This window comes from Lynx rufus, unplaced genomic scaffold (assembly GCF_022079265.1).
Source record: "Lynx rufus isolate CCGP_SWC_20201006 ecotype Redwood Valley unplaced genomic scaffold, mLynRuf1.p SCAF_4, whole genome shotgun sequence".
Lineage (NCBI taxonomy): Eukaryota > Metazoa > Chordata > Mammalia > Carnivora > Felidae > Lynx > Lynx rufus.
Window position 1 is genome coordinate 2,607 of NW_025814856.1, and position 19,407 is coordinate 22,013.

General features: G+C 65.5%; 1 protein-coding gene across 1 annotated transcript; it reads right to left on the reverse strand.

Moving 5' to 3' along the window:
- Positions 1-412: 412 nt before the first annotated feature.
- ATP8B3 (ATPase phospholipid transporting 8B3) lies at positions 413-18,302 on the reverse strand. The gene is made up of 28 exons (XM_047097565.1): positions 18,214-18,302; positions 17,452-17,510; positions 16,893-16,984; positions 16,352-16,465; positions 15,403-15,501; positions 15,102-15,163; positions 14,606-14,678; positions 14,431-14,501; positions 13,948-14,030; positions 12,531-12,689; positions 12,362-12,450; positions 11,735-11,925; positions 11,431-11,639; positions 9,492-9,523; positions 9,246-9,402; positions 8,673-8,864; positions 8,475-8,587; positions 7,818-7,982; positions 7,628-7,739; positions 6,707-6,782; positions 6,364-6,481; positions 5,750-6,140; positions 5,420-5,643; positions 3,296-3,379; positions 2,900-3,139; positions 2,560-2,698; positions 2,143-2,270; positions 413-997 (listed from the first exon to the last, which is right to left on the reverse strand). Exons 1-28 carry the CDS (start codon positions 18,300-18,302, stop codon positions 413-415), a joined length of 4,146 nt encoding a protein of 1,381 aa, XP_046953521.1.
- Positions 18,303-19,407: the final 1,105 nt, after the last annotated feature.

Genomic DNA, 19,407 nt, shown 5'->3' on the forward strand with positions numbered 1-19,407 from the left:
CCCCCCCCCCAGCCGCCCCGTGGGGACGCGACCCGAAGCAGAGGGGAACACACCTGCTTGGGGACGAGGCTGCCCGGGGTCGAACGCTCGCGGGTCCACGGAGCACCCCCAACCCCGAGGGCGTGGAAGCCCCCCCCCCCCCAGCCGCGCGCGGCGTCCCCCCACCCCCGCCCCGGGGCGGCGGCGGGGCTCCTCCTGCAAATCCCGCCTGGGCCACTAGAGGTCGGTGTTCGGGGCTTTAGCGGGAAAGCCGGTCGCGGGACCGCGGACGCGACAGGTGCAGGAAAGGAACGAGCCTGGCGCAGCCCTGGGGAAGGTGGACCCTGGTTTATTAGCAACACAAAGGGACGTGGAGCCTAGTCCCCCCGGGGAAGGCCGCGCAGGCCGGCGGGCGGGTGCGACGCGGGGCGGGTCACTGCTCCTCGGGGGTCGGGGGTCGGGGAGGGGCTGCCCCGCCGCCTCGGGCGCCACTGCGCCCTCCCCGGGCCCCGGCAGTCACCCCCCGGGGGACACCTTGCCCCCCTCGTCCGCGGGCTGCTGGGGGGGCGGGGGAGCCCCCGACGGCCCCGGCGCGCTCCCCCTGGACCACCGTGAGTCCTCCCGCTCCCCCCGCAACGTCTCCTGGGACGCCCCGGACCGCCAGCCCCCGCGGGGAGCCGGGGATCTGAGGACGGCGGGCTGCTCGTCCCCCGTCCCTCGAGGACACCTTGCCCCGGTGCTGGTGCCCCGTCTTCCCCAGGAACGACATCTTCCTGGAGCACCGGGGGGACTCCTGGATGCTCGGGGACGGTTCTTCGTGGCGCGGGATTATCTGGCCCCTCAGCATGTCGCTGTCGCCCCCCGGCGCCCTGCGCAGAATCGTGCCCTGCGTGATGAGCTCCGCGTAGCCCTCGCGGTGGGAGAAGGCGTAGCTGGAGCGCCGCCGGCGCGACTCCCGGCGGAGGTAGGGCGCGGCTTCCACCGCTGTGATGTCCTGGCTCGGGGCCTCCTCCACCTCCTGCCCGGCCCGGAGGAAAGCGGCGGTCAGCAGGCTCCCACGCCGTGCCCACTGCCCTCAGGTCCCTGCTGCCGGTGGGGGCAGTCGGAGCCCCTCCTTGGCCACCACCCATCGACCAGGCCTTCCCTCCCTGAGCAGAGCCGGTTAGAGTCCCCTCCCAGGCTGACTTTGGGCCAACCCATCAGATTCCTTCCCCGGCACCCCACTCTGGACCAGCCGCCACCAGGTGCCTCGGGTGCCCTCTGGTGGCAAAGCCGGGAGAGGTGAGCCGGGGACAGCCAGGTGTGGCAGAAGACGGCAGGTTTATGGCCATGTTTGGTCGCTATTCCAGTCACTTCTGGGGCCCATGGCGGCTGCAGCCTGCCCTTCTGGGTCCTTAGGGTCACGTGAGCCCCTAAGTTCCCACGCACGCCTTTTTGCACGGCAGCAGAATGCACATAACACGAGATGTACCCATTTAACCGTCTCCAAGCACACAGCTCAGAGGCGTCAGGCACAGTCACACTGTCGTGCACCCACCCTCCATCCATCTCCAGAACTTTCCATCTCCCCAGACTGAGGCCCTGTCCCCATGAAGCATGGACTCCCCGCCCCTGGCTCCCACCATCCACTCTCTGTCCCTGTGGACGGGACTCCTCCGGGGACCCCCTGTGAGTGGGGTCACGCGGGACGTGTCCTTCTGTGTCCGGCTCCCGTCACTGTGCACGGTGTCCTCCGGGTCCATCCACATGGTGGCAGGATGTCCTAACTTTCTCAGGCTGAACGAGATTCCAGCGTGTGGAGGGACACGTTGCGTTTACGCTTCATCCACACGTGGACCCAGGGTTGTTTCTAAGTCCCTTCTCTTCCCTAAGCCATTTCCTGGTTTCTCTGTCATCTCGACCCCCAAGCCCCAGTCGTCTGGGCAGAAGTCCGGTGATGCTGGAGTGCGCCTCGTCGTGCTCCTGGCCAGCCCCACCCTAGGAAGGGGTGGTTTTCCCTGGGGAGCCTGGGGCCTGTCATTTGGTCCCCCTGAGGGCCCTGGCCATGCACCTGGGTCTCCATTCCCACCACCCCCAGCCCCGCATGTCCGGGAGTGTCTGCTCCGGGCACAGGCTCTGCCTGGTGGGGTCCCGGGAATGTGCGATGGGGACCCCAGCCCTCACCTTGGGGCGTGGCTTCTCGAGGGCTTGGTAAATGACACGCAGGGCCAGTGTAGGCAGGGTGTTTAGTGACACATTCAGCAGGATCACCAGCAGGATGGAGGGGTGGGACAGCACATTGCGGTCAGCATCTGGGGACAAGACAGGGTCACAGGCCGGCCCGGGGTGGAGCCTCCCCAGAGCCTGCTTGGTGGCCCCTCCTCCTGTCACCCCACCTCTCCCTCCTCTCCCTCACCCCCGGACACCTTTGTGCAGATTCCCAAAAGGCACCGATTCCCCCTGCACGGGACACCGCCCCCCCCCCCACACACACACACACAGTCGAGAAGACAGAGGCTCACAGAGGCACGAAGCGGACATTTTGACGTGGACGCACCCGTCCCCCAGGGCCCGCCACCCCACCCCCTGCTGGGGGCTCACACAGGAACGGGAAGGTCTCAGGGGAGATTTGGAAGAGCCAGAAACTCTGGCAACCCCAAGTGACGACCATGTAGAGGCAGAAACTGAGGAGTATGGCGAGCACAGACAGGGCCGTCCAGTATTTGATGATGAGTATGGCCTGAACAGGGAGAGAAGATCAAGCCAGGGTGGGGGCCGGAGGCTCGGGGCAGGGCTCATGGAGGCGGGTGGGGGCTGAGTCCCCAGGGCCCACGAACAGCAGGCCCTCGGCAGGGTCACCTGAGCAGTGACATCTCAGTGGCTCACGTCCAAGGCCCCACGGGGGGGGGGGGGGGGGAGACAGGCCGGTGGCCCCGCCTACCTCCATGGTGATGGACAGCAGGCTCGACAGGGCCACGACCGCAGAGAAAGACTGATAGTCACTGAAGCTGGTGGGCCCGGCCGAGTCGTGGCTGACCCACAGGGTCACGAAGAAGTTGACCAGGGAGGTGGCCGTGCCATGGGCAAGGGCCTGGAGAAAGACCCAGTAGTTAAAGAGCTCGTCCTTCTGGCCTGCGATGTATAGCTGGGGCAGCTGCAGACTCCGCTCGGCACTCACGTCCTGGGGGTGGGGCACAGGGGGGAGGGGCAGGCTCTTGGGACCCGGTGGCGCGTGGGGGACGGCCCCAGCCCCGCTCCCGGCCCCCAGGGGGAGGAACGTAGGGCAGAGACAGGGGCATCTACCGGAAAGGAGGAAGCGAGGCCTTGACTGGCTCACCTGCTCGAAGAGACCAATGTAGAGGACCGGGAGTGTGCTGAACAGCAGGTTGAAGAGTGCCAGGAACCAGCCTTCATACAGAGGCTGGCACGGGAGGGGGAGGGAGAACGTGGTCAGCCTTCAGGAGCCAAATGGCCAGAAACAGAAACGTGTGTTGCCCGAGGAGACCCACCCAAGCTGGCTGGACCCCCTGGGGAGGATGCCAGGTGAGCTGGGAAGTCAAGGCACGATGAAGGTTGGTGCTAAGGCCGGGGATGGGTCACAGGAGGCTTGATAAAGGCCGGAAGAGAACCAGGCAGAGAGGAAAACATAGTCTGATTGTTTCGAAACTTCGCCTTTGAGCCCTTGTTTTAGCTGGATGGCTGCGATGCGGAACTACAGCGGGGGGGGGGGGTGGAAATGGCTAGAGAATGTGTTTTCTGGCCGTTCCCGGTCTCGGGGGATCACCGCGTGGAAGAGCCCTCAGGGACAAGTAGCCCCCCTAATGACCAATCCAATCCGGTTGACAGAATAAGGGCTTCAGTTCCAAAACCCGCTTCATGTGCGTGCTGGAACTGAACGCATAAGTAACAACCAAACACTTTACAAGAACCAAGTTTTTCACTGGGGCGGAAAAGAATCACAAAGTGGGTCCGTGGAAAAGGCTAAGCTGAGCCCGGTCCCGTGGGACTGGACTCAAACATATTGCTGTGGACTCCGTTTCCAGTATTCACAAAGACAGAGGGATAGATACAGACAAGACAGAGAGACGGATGCGCCTCTCTACGAGGTCAATATGTGTCCACCTCCCCGCTCTTGTCCACTGAGAGAGTAATCCGGCAGCATCCCGGGACCGATGAGCACACCAAGCACTTAGATCTTGGCATCTAACTACCAAGAACCGGGGCTCCTTATGGAACCCGCCGATCGCAGGGGCGGGGCGGGGAGGGTACAAAATGAGCGGGGCAGTTCCGGTGGCACCAGAAAGAGGGGGTGTACCCGGAAAAGACCAGGTGCACGTCAAAAGGACAAACTGGGGATGATGTCAGCGACAAAATATACAAGAAAGTAATATCCGCGAGCCTGCACTGACAGGCGTCCGTACTGAATAAATAAACAGAGGAGAAGGAACAAATGTGGAAAAACCGAACGCCGCCCCCACGAAGATCCAGAACAAAAGAGGAAGCCTGCGTTCGACACTGGACCGGAAGTCCTAGCCAGAGAAATTTCCTCAAGAAGAGGAAATAAATGTTCCTCGAACAGAAAAGGGAGAAGTGAGGTGCCTGCGGGGGGCGCAGTCGGTTGAGCGTCCGACTTCGGCTCAGGTCACGATCTCGCGGTTCGCGGGTTCGAGCCCCGCGTCCGGCTCTGTGCTGACGGCTCGGGGACTGGAGCCCGCTTCGGGTTCTGCGTCTCCCTGTCTCTCTGCCCCTCCCCCACTGGGGTGTGCATGCGTGTGTGTGTGTGCGCGCGCGCTCTCTCTCTCAAAAATAAATAAACATTAAAAAATTATAAAAGAAAGGAAGGAAGGAAGAAAGAAAAAGGAAAGAAGGAAGGAAACAAAGCAAGAGGTAAGACTCTCTCTTTGCAGAGGACACAATCCTATATGCAGAAACTCCCCGAGGATCCACAAGGAAGCTGCTAGAATCAACCAACAGACCAGCAAAGTTTGTCTCCATACACCTGCTGGGGTGAGCAATCCCAAAAGCAAATTAAGAACATTCCAGCTTACAGAAACATCGAAGAAATACCTGTACACGAAACAGCGGAGCAGCCAAGCAGTGTCTACTGATCTACGGCGCCCCCCGTAAAGCTCCCTCTCACACGCTGGGGTTTGGGGGACAGGGAGCTCCTTCCCTGTCTCGGGCCGTCTATTTTGAGACAGCTTCCTGGCACGCAGGGAAAACTCCCCTTCCAAAGCTCCAGAGTCTTGCGGTCAGGGACCCAGCCCCCCCCCAGCCCCCAACCTCTCAGTGGCTCAAATCCTCCTCTTCTCCCCTCGAAGGAAGGACTTTGGAGCACCTGCCCCCCCCCCGCCCCCCACCCCCGGCTTCAAAGCTCCAATTCGCCAAGCATCCCCGGAGACCTTGGGCACAGAGCGGGGGCAGGACCCCTCCTCCCTGCCCGGCGCGCGTGGCCGCGCACCTGGGCGGTGAAGCCGCTGTAGAAGGCGAACCAGACCTGCGCCATCATGCTGGCCAGCGTCTTGTAGACGAAGTAGCGAAGGAACTTGCACACCCGCACGTAGGACCAGCGGCCGTGCACCAGCAGCAGGCGCTTCAGGAAGCAGAACTGGGCCAGCGCGTAGTCGCTGTTCTGAACCGCCTGCATGCCCTCCGGGCCCGCCAGCCCCACGCCGATGTCCGCGGCTGCGGGGACGCGCGCGCGCGGCCGGTCAGCCCGGGCTCTCCCCCCCCCCCCCCCGCAACCACCACCCCCATCCCGCCGCCACCCCCCTGCTGCCCCGCCACGCACTCTTGATCATGTTGACGTCGTTGGCGCCGTCCCCGATGGCCAGGGTCACCGCGCGCTGGTATTTCTTGACCAGCGCCACGATCAGAGCCTTCTGCTTGGGCGTCACGCGGCAGCAGATGACCGCTTGGCAACGGGCGGCCAGCTCCACGAAGGCCCGCTCGCGCCGCACCTCGGGGCCGTCGCGGGCGCCGGAGTCCTTGACCCGCGGCCCCAGCCCCGTGCCCCTCAACTGGGTCCCGAGGGTCCGCCACATCAGGGACACCCTCTGGGCGCGCAGGAAGTCCGTCGTCCGCTCGCCGGGCTCCCGCCAGGCCTCCTCCACGTCCACGTCCACGTCCTCGTCCCGCACCAGCGCCCGCGGCTCCTTGCGCAGGGACAGCAGCAGCTGGTCCTGGCCGGCGGGGGCGGGGCGGGGCGGGGGCGCGTCACCCTGCACCCCTCCGCTCCGGGCAAGGCCCCGCGGCCCCAAGCCAGGCTGGACTTGACCGCGACCCGCCCCTCCCCTGCTCCGGCCCCTTCCGCATCGCCCCGTCCAGCAGCTCCCGCGGCCGGTGCGCCTCCCGGCCCCCTGCCCTTCACCAGGGGCACTGCCGTGGCCCCGAGCGGACACTGACCAGGAACTCCCCGTTGATGACCATGGCCACCTTGGTCTGCTGCAGGAAGCGGCTCTGCAGGGGGCCCTGGCCGGCCAGCAGGCCGCCGTTGCTCCCCCAGTAGGCCTCCAGGATCCGACTGCGGGGGGGGGGGGGCCGGGTCAGCAGCCGCAGGGCACGGCCTCCCGCCCCCCGACCCCCCCCCCCACGCCCCTGTCTCGTTGTGCCGGGGTCCCCTGCTCCGGGAGTCCCGCCGGGCAGCGGCTTCGGCACTCCGCAGACCCCCCGGGGCCGCTCGTATGCCGTGGGTGCGGCCCCCTCCCCATCCCCGGCTCGCCCGCCCGCCCGCACCCCGACCTCTTACGTGATCTCCTTCTCCTCCAGAATGAGCATGTTCTCCGACAGCAGCTGGCAGGCAAAACCGACGTTCACGGCCGTCTCTGCAAACCAGCCCAGCTCAGCGCCCCTGGGGGGCCACGCCCACCCTGCTGCGTGGACCCGGGCCCCCACAACCACATCAGCATGCCCCTCCCCCTGGCCACGGGGATCGGTTCAGAAGAGGGCCCGTGACTCAGGCCGGCCAATGGCAGCCAGCCCTGAGTTTTTTGGCTGCCGCTCTGAGCAAAGGGGGCTCGGCTTTGGTGCGTGGCCGGGGCTGGGCTCCTGGACGAAGGGAGGGTGGGGCGCGGGGCCAAGAGGCCATTGGGCATAGCCTGCCTAGACCCCACGGGCCCTTCTTGGAGCCCACGCAAATGACTTGATTTCTTTTAAAATCAGAAGAAAACATAAATGATAATGACTGTGATCCAGGTTGGATATTTGTCTTGGTCCCAACGCAGCTGCAAGACGTCATTTTAAGTATTTTGTGTGCATGTGCCTGGTGCCCACGTAAGTCCCAATGCGGCCCCGGGGGGCCACAAAGAACCCACAGGGCAGTGGAGGAGATTCGGGGCTCCAGGACCAAGGGACCGGCGGGCCCACGCCACTTTGGCCCCGAGTCACTGGGCAACCTCCAGCGCCTGCTCCCAGCCCTCTGAGCCCGGCTCCGCCCACCTGTCACACAGGGGCAACCCGGCCACTCAGGAAGCCTCCGCACAGGGCCAGCCCGCCCGACGGAGGTGTCGGGGGGACCCCGGCATTAATCGTGCCCGTTCCTCCCTTCCCGGCTTGACGCGGAGGGCAACGCCGAGCCGGGACAAATGGGACAGGAGGGCGGTGGCCTGTCCGGGCAGGTGAGGGGCCCTCTCCCACCCATCCCCCTTCTCTCGGCGCCCCGGGGACCCACCTTGCTTATCCCCTGTGAGTACCCACACTTTGACGTTCCCCTGCTTGAGACACCGGATGGTGTCGCAGACGCCGTCCTGGAGTCTGTCCTCGATGGCTGTGGCTCCCAGCAGCTGGGGGCGGGGCCGGGGGGGGGTCAGCGCCCTGGCAGAGACGGGGCGCCCGGCCCGGCCCCTCCGCGCTCCGCCCACCTGCAGGCCTTTCTCCATCTCCTCGTACACCTGGTGCAGGGCGTGGGCCCGGTTCTGCATCCGCAGGCTGGCTTCCCGGTGCCGCTGGCGCCACTCCTCGTACGCGTCCTCGTCCACCCTCTTGTAGGCCAGGCACAGGGTCCGCAGGGTCTCCTCGGCAAAGGACTGGGGGCCGGGTGGGGGGGCCCTGGCACCACCCCGTCGCCACTCTGCCTCCCTGACACTCTTCCGGCCCTGCTCCCTGCTTGGGGTCCCCGAACCTTGCCCCCCACCCCCAGGGGGGCTGCTCTGGCTCAGCCCCCCACCCCCACCCCTACCCAGCTCTGTCCTGCCTCCACACCTCTGCACCTGCCCTGCCTCTTGTGGGGAACCCCCTCCCTTTGCTTTGGCTTTGCATGGCCATTTCTAACTGTTCCTCAAGACCCTCAGCACAGCCCGGCCAGACCCTTCCCCGGGACCCCGACAGCCCCTGACCCTTCCCCTGATCCCTGGGCTTTGGAATGTCCGCACCGCACACAACCTGGACAACTGCACGTGGCCAGCCTGGGTGCCTGCCACTTCTCGGCACACTCTCCTCCTCTGCCCGCCCCTCCCCGCCCCTCACCCCCTGCCTTACCCCAACAGCCTCTCCCCCCCGCCCCCCAAGCAGGGACTCACAGCCAAGGCCTTCTCCGTGGTCCACTCTGTCATGCCTTTCTTGCTCAAGCGCTCAAAGATGACCACGTCGGCGCCTTTGGTGTAGAGGTAGATGGCGCCCTCGGGGTTTCGGACTGCAGAGGGAGAGGCCAGGCTGCCCACACACACTCTCCCCTGCCCGCCCACCCCCCCCCCCCCGCGCGGGGCGCGAGCACTCACCCAGCACCGACATGCGCTTCCGCATGCTGTTGAAGTCCATCATGGCGAGGACCTGGTACACCCGTTCGTCCCCCAGCTCCATCACCGTGATGCTGTCCCGCGTGCGCGCCACGAACACGTAGCCAAAATTCCGGGCCGCCGTGACCAGCGCCTCCTCGTCCGGGGATGCCGCCTGGTACACCGGCTGGTCTGCTGGGGGAGGGAACCGCGGCTGGGGCGGGCGTGTCCCCCGAGAGCTTTCCTCCATCGGGACCGCCGCCCAATCTCCAGAGCGCAAAGGAGGGAACCAGACGTTCACAGGACGGTGGTCTCTCGGGCCGGTACGAGCTCTAAGCCCGGCAGAGGGAGGTAGGTGCGTGGACCCCGGTCCGAAGGGCCCCCCGCTTCCCACAGCAACAGATCTCGAGCCTCGGGCCTGGACACCCCTAGGCCCAGAAGAGGTGGGGCTTGGGACAGGGCCTAAGCACCCTCCAAGCCCAAGGAAGGGAGCCCTGGGGAGTGGGCTGGAGCGTCTCGGGAGCCCCAGGGCCGGAGCACCGCCCCAGGCGGGGAAAAGGAGGTGGGCGCACTCACGGTCTTTCTCCTGGACCATCACAGTGTGACAGATGGCCAGCAGACGCCAGAACTCCTGCACCGCCTCGTCCGTGCGGCCCCGAACGGCTCGCAGGAGCTCCGCGTTCCGGTAAGGGAACTTCCCGTCGGCAAATTTGTTCCAGAGGTAGGGGCTCCCCTGAGGGGTTGGGAGGGGACAGGCCGGCTCTGGGTGGGCCACTGCCCACCCCCACCCCTATCCCGTGCTGCAGGGCGGCCGGGGCTCACCTTACATGGGGCCGCCTCCTCGTCGTCGGGGCCTGGGGAAAGACCCAGCTTCAGGCCTCAGCCGCCGCGCCCACGGGGATCCCGCAGCGCCCACCCCCCACTGACAGGCTTCCCGGGGCCACTGAGACGGCCAGACAAGCGGGCCCGGGCCTCTGGACCCGACACCCCAACAACCAAGGACCCCCCCGGCCACAGCTTTGCCTTCTACACGAAGGAGAGAAAAGAGTGGCATGGCTTCCAGAGGTCGCGGCAGCACGGCCGGGGTGGAGCCCAGCCTCACGCAGGCGTTTTGTTTGATGTCTTCACGGTGTCTTTTTACAACTTGGACCTGCCTGCCTACTTTGAAAGATTGGGGTGATGTCACACACACACACACACACACACACCGGGTCCACAGCCCTTCTAGAAACATCAGAAGACCTGGCCTGGGGCCGATGCTGCTTGCCGCAGGCCCCGCTGCTCCCTATCGCCCCTGAGACCCCGGCTGAGGGTGGGGTGGGCTTTACCAGAGGGCATGGGCCCATTTCCGTCTTCCTGTTACTACCCCGGTGGGTGCTCTGTCACGTCCTGACCAAAACTACGTCCCCCACGTTATGACGGCCAAGAGGACACTGCCCCACCACTTTTTGCGTGGTCTGCGAGCCAAGAATGGTTTCCACGTTTCTGGGGCACCTGGGTGGCTCAGTTGGTCGAGCACCTGCCCTCAGTTCAGGTCATGATCCCGTGGTTTGTGAGTTCAAATCCCACATCAGGCCCTGTGCTGCCAGCGCGAGGCCCACTTGAGATCTTCTGTCCCCCTCGCCCCGCCCCTCCCCTGCTTTCGCTCTCCTAAAAATAAATACATATTTTTTAAAAAGAGAGAGAGAGGGGCGCCTGGGTGGCGCAGTCGGTTGAGCGTCCGACTTCAGCCAGGTCACGATCTCGCGGTCCGTGAGTTCGAGCCCCGCGTCGGGCTCTGGGCTGATGGCTCGGAGCCTGGAGCCTGTTTCCGATTCTGTGTCTCCCTCTCTCTCTGCCCCTCCCCCGTTCATGCTCTGTCTCTCTCTGTCCCAAAAATAAATAAACGTTGAAAAAAAAAATTTAAAAAGAGAGAGAGAGGGGCGCCTGAGTGGCTCATTCGGTTGAGTGTCCGACTTCGGTTCAGGTCATGATCTCACGGGTTCAAGAGTTCAAGCCCCGCATCGGGCTCTGTGTTGACGGCTCAGAGCCTGGAGCCTGCTTTGGATTCTGTGTCTCCCTCTCTCTCTCATCCTCCCCTGCTCACACTCTGTCTCTCTGTCTCTCTCTCTCTCAAAATAAACATTTTAAAAAAAGAGAGAGAGAGAGAGAGAATGTTTCTCACATTTCTAAATCTCTGGGAAAACATCGCAAGACAATCATCTCGTGCCACGTGAAAATGTTAATGAAATTCCAAATTCAGGACTGGCCCGGTCGGGTAGGCGTCCGACTCTCCATTCTGGCTCAGGTCGTGATCTCACAGGTCGTGAGTTCGGGCCCCGTGTTGGGTTCTGTGCTGACAGTGCTGAGCCTGCTTGGGATTCTCTCTCTCTCTCTCTCTCTCTCTCTCTCTCTCTCTCCCCCCCCGCAGCCCCACCCCACTTGTTCTCCCTCCCCTGCTTCGCAAAAATACATAAACTTAAGAAAATAAAATAAAGAAATTGCACATTCAGCGTCCCCAAGGAGAGGTCTGTCTGTGAAAACTGAAAGAATCCTATTCCGTGACACGTGTAGACGCTGACACCCCACGTCCCGCGTCCACACGCAGGCTGCTGTCGCGGGGCAACGGCCGACCCGAGTCTCCGCTGGGGCCGGGTGAGCCGAGAGGCCCACAGTATCGCTCCGTGGGCAACGTGGGACGATGCCGCGTGGCCACAGTTCCGTGGCCCAGAAGCACAGGGCGTGGGGCCGGCGTCCCCGGGACCCGCGGGGTGGGACCCACCGTAGATGATGCCGCCGATGCAGCACTTCTTGAAGGTCATGACGTTCTGCGTGAGCGTGCCCGTCTTGTCCGAGAACACGTACCCCACCTGGCCCAGCTGGTCGTTGAGGCTGGTGCTGCGGGCCTTGGCGGGCACGTCCTGTGGCGCGTAGTACATCTGTACGTCCCAGTTGATGAACATGCTGTTGCCCAGGTAGATGAACTCGACCCTGCGACACACTCCGGGTCACAGCTCCGCCCCCGCTCCTGAGGGGAGGGCAGGAGGGGGCGGGGCGGGGGTGGGGGGAGCCGGCCAGGGCCTCACATGATGAACATGGCCATGGGCACCATGACGCTGAGCAGGATGAAGAAGCCCCAGAAGGTGAGGAAGGTCTCGGCGGCCACGCTCTGCACGTGCCTGGGGGACACGTAGTGGTGCTTGGCCTTGAACTCCTTCACCTTGAACCAGAAGCCCAAGCTCAACGCCACGGAGATCAGCACCAGGGACAGAAAGATCTGGAAGGCAAGTGGTGGTGACACAGGGGCGCCCCGGGGGACTCACCGACAGGGGCACTCAGTGGGGACGGGTGGGCGGGGCAGGGGCGCTGCGGGGGGGGGGGGGGGGGGGTGCGTACCCGGGGAGGGGAACTTGCAGGCTCTTTGTCGGCCTCCTGAGCTGCTGTTGTTTCAATTGTTATTACAATAACTTCAGAAAAGAGAACTAATCGGGCAAAACCCGCCAGCCGCCTACGTTGAGCGCAGGCCATCTTATTATCTCCTGCGGGCCTGGAGGGCGTCAGAGTTGGGGCCACGAGGACGTCACTGCTTGGCCCTCATCCTAACAAGAGATCCTCCGGCCCACAGACCCGTCTGAGGATCAGGACGCACGCGCTTTTGCACAGGAGGGAAACGGAGGCCCGGAAGAGGACGGCGGGGGCCCCGGGCGCCTCACCAGGGCCACCAGCCTGTTCAGTAGACGATCTATCCTGCTTCTCTTCGGATGGATCTTGCCACAGTTCCTCATGATCTTGGTGTCGAAACCTGTGGGGTTTGCGTCCGCTTGTCGCCCGCCCGTCCTCCTGGCCTGCACCCCCCGCCCCCCGGGCCGCCCCGGGCCGCACCGGCGTAGATGACCAGCCCGTAGCAGGTGTCCGTGTTCCGGACCTTGCAGCCGCGCAGGAGCACGTTGCCGATGTCCAGGGGGTGCTTCCTGCCCTTCCACTCCAGGCACCCCACAAAGTGGTGCAACCTGCTGTTGGGTTCCTCACACACCACCTTGCCTGGGGGCCACGTGGGGGGAATGTCAGGTAGCCACAGGCTCGTTGGGGGGGGGGCTCGGCCTGCCCTTTCTGAGTTGGGGCGGGGGGGACGCCGCTGTCCCCCTCCGGCCCCAGCCACCCGCACGGGGCCCGCCCTGCCCCACTCCGGCCCCGCTCACCCCTGCACCACCCCCAGGCAGCCTCCTCCTGCTCCAGAGCCGGCCCCTTCCAGCCGCGGGGGTCTTGGGTGCGCGGCCCCCGGCCCCCCGGACTCAACCTCCTCAGAGAAGCCCCTCCCTCCCTGAGCCCCCTTCCCCATGGTGACACCCCTGGGACGACATCATCAACCTGAGCTCTGCGGGGGTAGGTGCCAGCCTGGTCTTGGTGACGCGGAGGCCCCGGGGCCCAGCCTCGCGCCTGGCCCACAGCAGGTGCTCAATAAATGTGTAAGGAGGGAAAGAAGGAAGGGACACCGACATCCAACTCCCTGAAGCCACAGGGGACAAATGCAGGCACTGTCGTTTTCCAGAAGGTGGTGGGAGAGGTCCTTCCCACCACCAGTCCCGCTCGTGTTCGAGGAAATCAAGGCAGGAGGAGAGGCTGGGCCAGCGCAGGGTTAAAAGGGCCACGGGGTGTGGACCGGGACCCTGGCAAGGAGCAAGCCCACACCTCCCGCCACCTCTCTGACCCCAGTCTCCTCCTCTGAAAAATGGGGCCACGCCTTGCAGCACCGCTCAGTCAGGTCAGGGCCTGGAGGGAGCGGTGGGGACACGGGCAGCCACCGTCCCCACGAGCGAGGCTTTCCCCCAGATATCAGGCATGCAGCCGGTGCGTGGATGTCAGGGGCGAAGGGGCTGTGGCTCAGGACAGACATTCGGCTCCCGAACCAATCAGAGCAGCCTGCCTTTGCAACGAGACAGGAAAAAATAAGGCATCCCCTTGCTGGGTCACCGTGCAGGCGAATCGCGAGCCCATGTGCGCAGGCCGCCTTCTCAATTAAACCACCAAAACTGTTGGACCCGAAGCGGCCGTGTTTCATAAATAAAATGTAAAGCCTGATAAGACGCTGCCCTGCGTATCGTAACAATAGAGAGAATGTCCCGAAAGTCACGTTGATTGAGGGGCCATGAAACACGAATCCCGACCCCCAACGCCCCCTAGACGCCCCATTGCCACGCCCCAAAACCCAGCGAGGTGGGGAAGTTTTGCACCCGCTGCCCAGAGGGGCAGGCCCACACGGGGCGGGGGTGTCTGCTGTTCCTTGCTTGCCGCCTCTCACCTTGGAAGGATGCCATCTTCCCTATACTGGTCAGCTCGTGGTGGGTGACCGGCGGGGCCTGCCTGAACTTCAGGTTGGTCTCCCTGGGGATGAGACGGGGAGCAGGTGAAGGTACGGATGGACGGTACCGGGGCAGGACACCCGCAGCCCTTCCCAGAGTCCCTCAGACACTCTCGCTAAGCACCGACGGTGTGCCGGCTGCCGACCAGAACGCCGAGGCCCAGAGAGGGAGAGGGCCTCGCCCAAGGACGCACAGCGTTTTTGCCACAGGGCTGAGGCCACGCCCTAGGCCTTCTCACGCTCAGGCTGGCGCACACGAGGGCCTCCAGAAACGTCGGCACAAAGGTAGGTCCCTTGCTCTGGCCCAACATTTGGCCCAGCTGGCTTGCAGGCACCCCGCCACCGTCCCCGGGGCGAACGACCTAACCCTTCGGCCGCTGGGGAAGTTCTGGCTTAGACCCCTAGTGATGGCCCACGGCTCACCCATCGATGTCCGCAGTTTCCACGTAGCACAAACTGCTGGGCTCGGTGCTGGCCAGCAGGAGTAAGTCGGCCTGGGGTTGGGAGGGGTGGGGGGCAACAGCATTGCTCAGGGGGGACACAGGAGGAAGGCGAGCAGGAGGCAGCCCGTCCCCCCTGCGGTCGGCCGCCAGCTCACCGGGACGATGTTGTCTTTGTGCAGGCAGACCACGTCTCCCACGTACAGGTCCTCCCACTTTCTCCACAGGAAGCTGCAGGGGCGGGGGCGGGGGTGGCAGCGGGGGGGGGGTCCCTCCCAGGCCCAGCCTTGGCCACCCCAGCCGGGAGAGCGGGGCTTCCGGTCTGCAGGTCCTGGCCGCCCGCCCCCGGTCCTCCTGGAGGTCCGGCCTTCCCGGCCCCCCGGCCCCGGGTCCCAGGCCCTTTCAGATCTTCCCCGCCCCCGTCTTCAGCTGAACCCCCATCACAGGGCCCGTCCCGGCCTTGGTAGACAGCAGGCGCTTAAGTAGTGCCGGCTGGGCCGCTGTCAGGCTCAGCCAGGATGTCCAGGAACACAGAAGGTTCCGGGCCCTCTGAGAGGCACTCCTCCCTGGCCTGTCCCCGGTCCCGGCAAGCCGTGCTGGGGGCCTCTTGCCCCGGGATGGACCCCACACATCCACGGGGCCACGAGGCCTCACCTCTTCCCCACCAGGATCTGGCAAGGCCTGTTGTTGATGATTCTGTCGCTTCTGTGTCGCCCCTGGGCTGACAGGGGAGCGGGTCAGAGGGACGGCCCCGCCCCCAGCCGGGCCCCCACGCCACCCCGGGGGGGGGGGGGGGGGCGGGAAGGGCTGCTGGGCAGGAAGGCAGATTCTGCCTGGCCACACCACGCCCCTGGCGGTCTCTCATGCGACCTACCACAGCCCGGCACCCCCCCACACCCAGGGCTCTGAGGACCCAGCCGGCCCCCTCCACTCGCCAGGCACCCCGGCCACTTACGATGTCGTCCACCAGATCTCGGGTGGCCCGGATGACGAGGAGGCAGATGAGCGGGACAAAAAGAGTGAACCAGGGCAGCGTGGAGATCTCGGGGAGGCCCTGACGTGGAGGGCGGGTCATGCCGGCCGCCCCCCAGGCACCACCCTGCCCGCCTCCCGCTGCCCTCCCACCCGGCACACCCAGCCTTGCAGCCTGGCATCCCGTGTCCACCTGCTGACCACCCCAGCCCAGGGCCAGGCCCCTGTGCCCCCAGACCTTGGGACAACCACCCTCCTGTCCCTCTGGCCCCGGTCCCCATCACTGGTCCCTACCCCGTGGTTTGATGTCACCCCTGCCTGCCCGAGGCACCTGAAAACACGCGTCAGGGCCACTGCTGGGTCCCCAGTGCCCAGCACACAGTAGGTGCTCAATAAACGTTCACTGGATCTTTACTCGGAACAGAATGAGACGCTGGGTCAGGGTTCCCTGGAAACTGCCCACCCACCGAGAGAGGAAGGTGTCCAGGCTGGATGCCGGCCCCCCTCGTGCCCCACCCAGATGCCCCAGACAGTGGGAAGGGCCCCCACAGGTCCTGAGAACGCGCTTTGACCCCTGATTGCTCCTTGCCCTCTGGGTTTGGCTCGGAGGGCTGGGGCCAAAGGCGGTATGTCTGAAGCTGTCCATCCTGACGGGGGGGGGGGGGGGCGGGGGCGGCGTGCCCTCCTTGACCTGAAGGAGCCACGCACACACCTCCCATAATTCCTCATGCATCGAGCACTCCTCTGTGCCAGGCCGTGGGCTGTGCAGTGGGGACCCAGCAATGAGCGTGGGGGGACAGACCTTGCTCCACAAACCACACAGACAACTGCACAGTGAAACTGCCCTGGGTCTACAGAGCCGTGGGGCAAAGGGTAGTCAGGGAGGGCTCCCTGGAGGAGGCAATGCGGGCAGGCGGCTGACCCCTCCACACCTGGAGAATGATGATAAAAAGGAAGTAGAGGTTGGACACGCGGTGGAACTGCTCATACAGGTTCAGGGGCAAGAAGGAGAAGACGTTGTACTTGGCCGTGTGGATGACATTGCTCTGGAACGACAGCCAGCGTGGGATTGCTGCCCGGGCCGGGAGGCCCCACGCCCGCCTGCCCCGCCTTCTGGCCGCTACCAGCATTGATTGAGCACCTACTGAATGCAAGGTCTTGAGCCAGAGTTTACTGAGTGCCCAAGGGAGGCAAAGCCTTAAGCCAGCATTGACCGAGCCCCTCCTGGGCGCAAAGACTCGGGGAGCAGAGCCGTGAGCTCAGCGTTTCCCAAAGCGAGGCGCACGCAAGAGGTTTTAGGTGGGGCCCCGTGAACATATTGCACTTTAGAGGTTTCGTATTAATATAACTTAACCCAAACTGGGGTGGGATGGGGGGGGGGGCGCCAGCACCCAGCTGGGGGTGCTACAGTCCTGGGGACTGAAGTTCAGGGCGGGTGCTGCGGGGGAGGGGGGCAGAGACCGGGGCGCCCACCTTATACTTCCTCCTCTGCCAGCACAGGAAAGACTTCTCCTTGAACTGGCTGTTGTAGTCCCTGCTGTTGGCTTCCAGCTCCCAGGTGAACGCTGAAGCCAGAGAGAGCGGGGCATCACGCAGGGCAGCAAACACAGGCTAACGACACCCCAGAGGAGGGCCCGAGGGGCCCCAGGGGGACCCAGCCCTGGGGACACTCAGCTCACGGACAGGGAGCTGGTAAACAAACAGGACGGCCCGCGGCCCCCCCCGCGCACAGTAAACTCAGGGGGAGCGCCCCTCGTCCCGCCGCCCTGGGCCAGTCCCTAGGCCAAGAAGAGAACAGGCTCTGGGGGACCCCTTCACACCCACTCCTTCCTCAGAGCGCTAAACTGGGGCCCAGCACCGGGCTCCAAGGTGTCCAAGGCTACAGGCCCCGAATCCTGAGTCTAGCATTCGGCCATCGGCTTTGGGACCGTCAGCCGGCGAGCACCCACACTGGGCCTCCTCGGTCCCCCCCCCTCAGCCACTGCACTTCGTGATGGCCCTCGGCCCCCTCGCCAGGACCCAGGACACGCACCGGAGTTCTTCTCCTCCTCGAGGTCCTCTCGGTAGGCGAGGCTGCCCATGCTGGTGGGGCTGCGGGGAGAGGGCCCCAGGTCGCACCAGCAGCCCGGACGGTGCCCACTTCTCTGCCCCGTCCCAGGGCTCTGACGTTCCGGCCGCCGGACGTGTCCTTCTCTGGCCGTCCTCAGGCCCGGCGGGGCCCCGGCTGCCCCCCAAACCTGCGACAGCCTCACACCCAGCAGCTCCCAAGCTAGCAACCCAAGGTCGCCTCGTCTGCCCCCGTTACGGCCCATCGCTGGGGTGAGGGGTTCTACCTCGGGCCGCTGCTCCCCGCCAGCCCCCGTCAGCTCTCCTGGGAGGCCCACACCCACGTCCTCCCGGGTCTTCCTGCCGCCCCTCCTGCCCCACTCCCCGCCCGGCACACCCAGCCCACGGAGGTGCTCACCAGTGTTTGCTGAGTGACTAAATGGGGCCCCAGGGCTGTATGTTAGATCTCACGTACACGAGGGCCAAGCTACCCAGAGAGGTCTGAGCATGGTCTCGGGGCAGCTAACCCTGACGGGGGAGATGCAGGCGACCCCAGACCTCCCACGGAGCCTGGAACCTTCCCACCATCTAGCTCACGCTTGGCCCTTGCCCTTAGACGCCAGGAATCGGAGTCCGCCCAGGGGACCCACAGCAGCCACCAGCACTCAGCAGCCCCCCGCCTCCGGGCACTGGGCTGGCTGTCCCCCTGGAGGGGCTTTCCCCGCATGCGCGGTCAGTGCGTCCTCACCGTTCTGGTCTCAGCTCGTACTTCTCAGACCGGCCGCGCTTCTTCAGGCGCCTCCTCTGGGCTCCCCCTCTACCTGGGGCGTCCCCCATCCCAGTCCTGCTCCCCCTCCCTCCTCTGCTTCTCTCCCTGTCTGGGCTGCCTGCTGAACTCAGAACCTCTCAGGGCAAAGACGGCTGGCATCTGAGCCAACCGTGTCCCCAGGCCCCGAGTGGGAGGACCTGGCTCACCACCAGTCCTGCTGCTCCCGGGAGCCTGAGCGGGGCCAGTGCCCATTCACCGGATGGGGAAAAGTGAGGCTCAGGGCGAGCGAGGCTTAGCCCGCGGGACCCAGAGCCCGGGAGACCCAGCGGAGGGCAGACGGGGTCGGAGGAAAGCTGAGGTGGACGGAATCCACCCCACGTTTATGGGGGGAGGGGGGACAGGAAGACGCCCCCCACCAGGGCTGGCTTCCCCTTCCTTCCCACCCTCAGCTCACCGGAAGCCTCGAGCATCCCGCAGCGGCGGCGGCCCAGACGCCGGGGCCTCCACAGGACCCCGGGCGCTCCGGCACCCCCACTGGGCTCCGCTCCGCGAGAACCTCCAGGGACGCCCCGCCGCGGCCGCCGCGACCTCACGCCCTCAGGCCGGGCGGAGTCCAGAGAGGGTGCGAGGGCACCCGAGGACGCACAGCAGCGGGAGCGCCGCCGCTCACCCGCGCGGGCCGGGGCGGGTGGTCCTCGGGCGGCCAGGGCGGCGGACGCGCCGGAGCTGTTAGCCGGGTGCCAACCGGCCTGAAACGGGCGGCGCGGGCGCGGGACGGGGCTGGGGCGGCGCGGGGGCGGGCCCGGGGGCGGGGCCTTGTCACGCTGGGCGGTCCCGAGGGGCGGGGCTTTTGCCGTGCTGGGCGGGCCCGAGGGGCGGGCCCGGGTGGGCTTAGGGGCGGGGCTTTGTCGTGCTGGGCGGGCCCGAGGCGGGCCGGGGGGCGGGGTCCTGAGAAACAGGGCGGGCCCGCGGGATCGGGGGCAGGGCTGGTGGGGTCTTGCAGAGAGCAGGAGGTGAGGCGGGGTTTCACCGGGCGAACCTAGACAGAAGTCAAGGTGGGGCGAGGCGGGGCGGAGACTTACGGAGAGGACCGGGGTGGTGGGGACCCGGCAGAGATGGAGGCTTGGCGGGGGTGGGGGGGGGGCCTCTGGAGTGGTGGCAGGCGGCGGTGCG

Bases quoted from the DNA above. Each gene is read 5' to 3' on its own strand.
- ATP8B3 (XM_047097565.1), bottom strand. From the start codon at position 18,302: ATGGGGGACGCCCCAGGTAGAGGGGGAGCCCAGAGGAGGCGCCTGAAG. The intron at 17,511-18,213 runs GTGAGGACGCAC...CTCTCCCCGCAG, and splicing joins TACGAGCTGAGACCAGAACG to CCCCACCAGCATGGGCAGCC. The intron at 998-2,142 runs GTGAGGGCTGGG...CGGGCCGGGCAG, and splicing joins TCGAGAAGCCACGCCCCAAG to GAGGTGGAGGAGGCCCCGAG.